This window comes from Anguilla anguilla, chromosome 3 (genome assembly GCF_013347855.1).
Source record: "Anguilla anguilla isolate fAngAng1 chromosome 3, fAngAng1.pri, whole genome shotgun sequence".
Taxonomy (NCBI): Eukaryota; Metazoa; Chordata; class Actinopteri; order Anguilliformes; family Anguillidae; genus Anguilla; species Anguilla anguilla.
Window position 1 is genome coordinate 22,262,862 of NC_049203.1, and position 7,762 is coordinate 22,270,623.

Sequence of the window (7,762 nt, forward strand, 5' to 3'; positions counted from 1 at the left end):
GCGGTAATATAACTACAGCATACAGTTAATCAAACCAAAACATAAATGACAGAATATTATGGCCAATATTGTGTTAATCAGAAATATTTGAGTGAATGAAACTGGATGCTTTCAAGAGCCCTTTCAAACCCTTTATTCTGAGAATAAGCTTCTATGTAACTGATGTTAATATATAAACACAATAAATACATAAAATTATGATTACGTGCATATGGGTCATAGACATGCATGCAGGACCATTATGGGCACTTCGTGTGCGCGCAGGGTGATGGTTCAAAGGTCATAGTTCAGGCGCTTGCTGATCCGGTGGTGGTGTTTTTCAGTAGCAGAGATTATTTTTTATTATTAATATTTAGATTAAGACTGGTTTAAAATAGGTACTCCGCAGTCCCCGGGAGATCAATTCCAGGCTCTTCAGAGAATGCTGGCTACAGGAGCAGTAAGAATGAATAGTTATGGTTTTGTTACGGTGTTTTAGGCCTCAAAACAAACGAATCCTTCAGAATTACCAAGAGGGGTAGACTGCGGCTAAGATAATGTTAGCTAATACACTGCTAGCCCAGCTAACGGGTCTAAGTAACGCTAAGGTGAGCGACACGGGTAGCTGGCTAACTGTTGTTAGCTCAGAGCCCTCAGTTATATCAACAGCTAATAACCTAACGTTGTGTGCATGCATTTGTATGGTTAGCCAGAACAAGCTAGTTTGCTAACTGCAGGTAAAGTCAATTCTTATTGTGAGCGTTGAATGTTATTAGGTAGATAAGCGCACAAAATATGTACTGATGTGTGTTGTACGTGCACTGCTTTCTCTGTAGTTTTGAAATTAAGGGATTCACAAGACAGTAACATTACTAGCAAGTTAGTTATCTTGAAGTAAGTTACCTAACTGAAGAAAGTTTTGGAAGTGAATTTGGCGACATGGCTTGCTGACCAAGACTGAAGTACTTTGATAAGCGTGTTCATGTGACCCTTAGGAAGAAAAAAAATGCTGTAAAATCTGTTTTGAAACGACACATTATCAATACGGCAGTCGTATGTCAGTCAGCCAGCTGGTTAATTTGCATGAAAGTTCACCAGTTTTGGTATCCCTTCAAATATCAGGTCGGCATCATTTCTTATGATGTACTTTTAAATGCAGCAATTTACAGTAATTCCAGTTTTGGCATTTAGTCTATCCAGTTTAAATTGTCTTGTAGTACTCAAACTATTATTGGTATTATCTAAGGCGGTGTAGTGCTATTAATTTGCTTTGGGGGCGCTCAAAAGTTACTAGTCATTTAGGGTAAATTTGGGGGGCAATAATATGTTGTCTATTTGTATGCTTTACTCAGTCAGTTCGAATGACACAGGTTCAACAGTGTTCCAACCGCCATTCTCCTGTCACCCCCGTTCACTTATTTTTTTTTTACACTGTGTTTTGTGTCCTTTAGGCTGTAAGCACAGCGCTGGCGCAGGTGGATAGGGAAAAGATATATCAGTGGATCAATGAGCTGTCCAGCCCAGAGACCCGGGAGAATGCCCTACTGGAGCTCAGTAAGAAGCGTGAGTCTGTTCCGGACCTGGCTCCCATGCTCTGGCACTCCTGTGGCACAATCGCGGCGCTGCTGCAGGTAAGAATGCTAGTTTGTAGAGGACGCAGTATGTCTTAGCGGAACCGCCGCGCATATTCGCCTGTATGGAGTGAACGAAAAACGGAACGGCCAATGGCCAGTGGTTTGGTAGGGTGTTGTGCCCCCGCATTGCCAGAACGCCCTGTATACAAAGTGACAGAGTCTTGCTGCATCTGGAATTTTGCTGGTGGCACACAACACTACTCTTCCAAGAGAAAGTCAGTAAACTTATGCTTAGCTTACGGAAGTGGAAAATGAATCAACAACCCATGAGTGCTCTGTTTTGTTCAGATATGATTACTGATGGCCATTACACATGAATAACATCAGTGTCCTCCTCTTCAGGCCATCTTTTAAACCCAGGAAAGAAATACTTTAGCTCATTAAACCTCACTTAAAGCCCAGGGCTTTTTGTAAGATTCCCCCCTGTCATAAATAAACCCCATTAACTTCAAGATTATATGCAGTACAGGCATCGTTTAAAGCTTTATATAAAGAGCACATTTGTACCAAAATGACAAAATCCCCTGATCCTATGGGATTCTTACTTCGTAAACATGCAGGATACATATATTCTGAAAGACAACAAAAAATCTGAAAATCGTTTTGTATTTTCTTAATTCTGTAGTGATTACATGTGCTCTGATACTGAATTAAACCAGATTCTTTTTCCAATTGTACCCCAGGATGTATACAACACCAGGATAAAAGTTTTGGGTGGATTGAACAAAGCAGTAAAATATTACATGCCTTTTCCCAAAGGTGGGCCCAAATGTCCCCAAAACCTCTCCAAATGGCACAAAACTTCCAAAGTGGAATATTGTGTTTGTCTTTTTTTTCAGGTAGTATCTTGCTTTTAGGTCATTTACTTGCCATTGGAATGTCTAATTGAGTTAATGTTTTCACTTTTTGTATGGTAAGAAGTTGCTTTTTCAGAAAACAGCACTTTTTGTGTTTTGCGTGCGTACAGTATGTAGAAATTCTTGTTTTCAAGTGCTCCTGAAAACACTTTCAGCTCAATGGAAATGATGCATAATGACATAATGACTTTTCTTAGCCTATGTACAAGGAGCGGATTGATTGCTTATGGCTCAGAGTGTGATTTTGGCGATGTCAGTACCATCAGTGTAGCATTAGCAGTTGTTTGATTTGTTGTGGACAGTTATTGGATTATAAAATATCATAACCATCGACCTGGGGGTGTCAATTTCAGCCCTTGTTTGGAGGAGGAAACTGTCTTGTTACTTCCTTTATCTCTAGTGGTTTTACTGATTGGGACGGGTTTTTTTTGCATCAAAGTGCCAAGAATCTACGGTTTAAAACAGTATGCGAGTTATAGGGCTGCACCTTGAATCAGTGACAGATAAAAGCAATGATTTAAGAATGCTATTTTTAGACACCGGCGTCTGATTTCATGGCCATTAACTTTAAGTGATTAAACATGCAGCACTATTAAGTTTCAGTTGACTTTTAAGCTTGTGAGGGCGAGTGCACCAATGTCGTGCCAGGAGTGTGCCCGTCACCGTTCTGCAACCACCAGAACTCTGGGCTGTTTGTTTGTGCAAACTTTTTACTTTTAATTGTTCAAATCTATTTTTATGATTGCGATGCAGGTGCAAATGTAATGGTGGTTTGCCCTTTTCTCCCCCACCCAGGAAATTGTCAACATATATCCCTCCATCAATCCGCCCACCCTCACAGCGCACCAGTCCAACCGAGTGTGCAACGCCCTCGCGCTTCTGCAGTGTGTCGCGTCCCATCCGGAAACAAGGTGCGCATTTATTATGTCTGGTGTTTTTTTTAAGGGTTTTTTTTTGTCTTTTCTGCACTCTGGCTTGGAGTGAGAGTTATTTGTGATGCATTTCCGGTTTGGCGGTTGTGCGTTTCAGGTCTGCGTTTCTGGCTGCCCACATTCCGCTGTTCCTCTACCCCTTCCTCCATACGGTCAGCAAAACGCGTCCTTTCGAGTACCTGCGTCTCACCAGCCTCGGAGTCATAGGTACTGAAATTACAGCAGATTTTGTGGTTCTATTCCTGTGTGAGTTTCTGGGATGCAAGTAGTCTGTGAAACCAGGTGACTGGTGACTTGGATATCGGTGTGGCACTGGCTACTTGTGTGTGAGCATTATTACATGGACTTCAGTGAATTTCTTCTCAGTTGTACTCACTGTTCCACAGATCTCTATTGATTTTCAAGCCTGAAACTCAAATCACCAGGGACTGGAGTTTCCTGATAAATAATTTAGTTCCATATTTCTTGATTGCCAATTCACAATTCCCCTACAACTCTTATCAGTGCCTTTCTATTATACATACTCTCAGCCAAGTGCATAATGGATCTGTGCTTGTAAGCATTAGGTACCCTAAATACAACTTCAGTTCCTCTGTTCTATCAATGCTCCAATAATACTGTTCTTATTTCACAGTTCTTAATTTGTGTTCTGTACTGGGTACCTGCCAGAACACCACTGACTGCCTTTAATGGCCTACTTCCTGTCTGCTGAAGTACAGGATTTCATGCTGCGTCTTGTTTTAAAGCTTGATTTTTTTCCCCTAACTGTAGGAGCTCTGGTAAAAACAGATGAACAGGAAGTGATCAACTTCTTACTGACCACAGAGATCATTCCCCTGTGCCTGCGCATCATGGAGTCCGGCAGCGAGCTTTCCAAAACGGTAGGCACTCTGCTACTCTTCCACAGAGGAGCCTCTCCATTTTGTATGTACCCATAGGGTCATGGGAGATTCTGGGCTGTGGTTGTTTGGCAGCAATAAAAATACTGTTTTTTCTCTCCCGACAGGTTGCTACTTTCATATTACAGAAAATACTCCTGGACGACACGGGGCTGGCGTATATTTGTCAGACATACGAACGCTTCTCCCACGTAGCTATGATACTTGTAAGTTGAAACTGTCAGATCTACTGTAAAGAAATATATTATTGATGAGATGATCTGTTGTAGGATTGAAGGTCTTGATCCAATAACATCATGGGGAATGGGAAAATAGAATGAGACTCAGATAAAATTATATTTATTTATTTACCAATTATTTGTGTCATATTTAATGTATTACTTGGGAAAGGACAATGTTGCCTGTAATTGGCATGCACACACCCTGTTAAATCCGTTGACTACAAGCCAGGGCAATTTAAATAGAAAGGTTTTAAATATCTGACTATATTAACTATGCTGAAGGTCAGCTAGTACCGAAATGGTCATGGGCAAGGACTTTCCAAAACAGCAGAAGAGCTTCTCCTCTGAGTCCATTCTCACGGTTTAAAATCCAAGAGTTGAGAGAGTCTGGGGAATTGTCATGTCACATTTTAGCGGAACTGCTCTGCAAGTGCTGGCTCAATTTCTCTGCACACAACGAATAGACATTACATCACTGTAACAGTCCATACAGTAACAAACCGGAAGATGACCTGCTAAGTGCCGTGGAGCTTTCAAAGCTACAACTGATTTTGCTCACATTCTAATTTTCTAAAGATTAATAGCAACAATAGTAATTACTTGTAGTTGTTTTGGTATTGGTCTGGTCCTCTAGCATTTAAACTGTTTGGTGATACTGCCAGATTTGTATCTGGCATTGTTGTTGGCTGCACTGGTTTCATTATGATTGTGCTCTGTTTTTCAGGGGAAGATGGTGCTGCAGCTCTCCAAAGAGCCATCGGCTCGACTGCTGAAGCACGTGGTGCGCTGTTATCTCCGCCTCTCTGACAATCCCAGGTATTGGAAACACACCGAGGGGATGCCGGACTTTTCCAGACGGAGCCTGCCTTCTTCTCTGTCATCTCCCTTTTGAGTCCTCAGTGAGGAGCCTTGTAGTTGGCAGAGGTGGAAAGTCCTAGGGTCAGAAAGTAAAAGTCCTGCCTTTTTTTCCTTCCACCCATGAACTGGTGGTGTCCTTCAGCTGATTTCGTTCTACCTCCGTGCTGAACAATTGTGCTAATTAGCAAATCCAGGTGATTGGAACAAAATACTGGGGAGGACTTTTACTTCCTGAAACTGGATGTTCCACCTTGGGTAAGGGTGCTTGGTATGCAGTATTAGATGCTTTTTTGCTCCTTAAGTATATGGAATGTGTTGTCCTGCTTGGACGTGGATATATGTTGTCCTGCTTGGACGTGGATATATGCTTTCTTGGTCACCACAAGGTGAGCGTATTGACCTTTGACCTTTGGGTCTTTCCCTTCCCAGAGCGCGGGAGGCCCTCCGCCAGTGCCTGCCAGACCAGCTGAAGGACAGCACCTTTGCCCAGGTGCTGAAGGACGACACCACCACCAAGCGCTGGCTGGCACAGCTGGTGAAGAACCTGCAGGAGGGGCAGATCACAGATGCCCGGGGCATCCCCCTAGCCCCGCAGTAACCAGGAGCCCTGAGCTGCCCAGTGCTGAGCACGGACACGGGAACGGGCGGGCAGAGCTGGGCCCACTGGACAACCAGCACATTGTCTGTCGAGTCTTTGCAAAGACTCAAAGCAAAAATGACTAGACTGTTCTATTGGTTCAGAAACCAGCTGGCGAAGCTGAGGTCCAGGGCTTCCCTGGGGAAGGGTATTCAGTTCTAATGTGTGTGCTAATGCCTTTCTGGTAAAGGAGATAATGCCTCGGGATGCCATGTTCAGTCTTGGCCTTTGTCTGAACGTGATTTAGATTCCTCAGTATTTTTTATGCATTTCTAAGTCTACTGTAAATGCACTGTGCTGTAAAGCACATCTTGGTAAATAACTTGACAGGAATATTATGGCACGGAAGCCACGTATATTTGTCCGACTTGTATTAAATATCCTTTGCTTGCTCTGTGAAGTCTTAAGTTCATATTCAAGAAAATATATTTTTTTCCTGTTTGGATTTTTTAAAATCCAATTTGAGATGTATTTTTGAATGTATTCACAATTGAATTTACATTGTGATTTGCTTCACATTAAATCTTGAGATAAAGGTTTCAAAATATTGAATAGAACCTTTGTGTTATTGCCTCATGTTCTATGAACCTCCATGGACATTATGCAAACAAATTCCAAGACTGCCAATTTATAGAAATTTACAACTTTCTTAACTGTCACAGCCAAGTTTGAGCACTGTACTGTATCCCGTTGTTTTTTTTATTTGGTTCCATTGGTAGGTAGCTTCCCAGATTTGTCCAAGTGCAATTTATATATTCTATATTCTGAGGCTGTGCTTGGTGTTATTAGACTGAGGTCAGGTAGCAGACCTTATCTGTTCTGTCCACATCCTTCAGTACATTGAAACATTGCGGACACATTGTTTAAGGACACATTGCGTGAGCAAATGAAGGTGTACACTTGAAGGCTCATTGAGAAGTCATTTATTTTCTGGGTTGGTATACAATATAAGTGATTAATAAAACATTTTTCACAGGTAGTTCACCAAATTTCCAGTCACTGCTCGCAACAATATGTCTGTTCCATCAGTACTGCACAGATTCAACACCTCCTTGTCCTCTGGAGGATAATGGAGGAACACAGGAATCCTCTGGTAAAAGTACATTTATTGGCAGTTTTACTAAGGAATTCAACTGATAATATTATTCATGGAGGTCATGAAAGGCAGTCATTCAGTCAGTCCTGCTGCAGTTGGTCAGGCACTGAACTGAGATCAGCAGTGTTTCCTCTGAGTACACCAGCTCAGCTGGCTCTAATGGGCTTGTACTCACACAGGAAGCTTAGCATGTCGCATTGTAAACATGAATCGATGTTTCCATTAGATCTGTCCTGAGTGAAATTCAGGCCTTAGCCACCCATCTACAGTGGTTGCGAATAAAATCGATGCCAGGAGATCATGCTGCTGCATTACTGTTGCATTGGTTGTCCCGTGAAAGTGTTCCCTAAACAAATTAACTTTGATCCTAACCAAGCTCTTGCACTTCGTAGTTATGCTTTTGCAAAAGGTTTTGTACCAACTATGCTGGACCCAGCGTTGACCAATCAAAAAATAATTACTGCCTGTTGTAACAAAGTGCCACTATGTTGCTTTTGTATTCTAAAACTAAATTGACATTTTGCTAAATCAACAATACATTACATTCATTTAGCAAATGCTCTTATAGGAGAACTTCACTGTATCCACCTGATTTATCTGAGTCACACTGTACGAGCTGGCTAACAGACTGATTTACTTGAGTCACAGT

The 7,762-nt window shown here is 41.9% G+C and overlaps 1 protein-coding gene across 2 annotated transcripts; it reads left to right on the top strand.

The window, feature by feature from the left end:
- The first annotated feature begins 265 nt into the window (after positions 1-265).
- Positions 266-6,574, top strand: cnot9 (CCR4-NOT transcription complex subunit 9). 2 transcript variants are annotated; one of them, XM_035408438.1, is made up of 8 exons: positions 266-439; positions 1,431-1,610; positions 3,266-3,381; positions 3,500-3,609; positions 4,174-4,283; positions 4,409-4,507; positions 5,247-5,338; positions 5,810-6,574. In XM_035408438.1, exons 1-8 carry the CDS (start codon positions 422-424, stop codon positions 5,976-5,978), a joined length of 894 nt encoding a protein of 297 aa, XP_035264329.1. In that variant the 5' UTR covers positions 266-421; the 3' UTR covers positions 5,979-6,574. The 2 variants fall into 2 exon arrangements, with proteins under 2 accessions (XP_035264329.1, XP_035264328.1); XM_035408437.1 differs by having other exon boundaries at positions 278-587.
- The last annotated feature ends 1,188 nt before the right edge of the window (positions 6,575-7,762 follow it).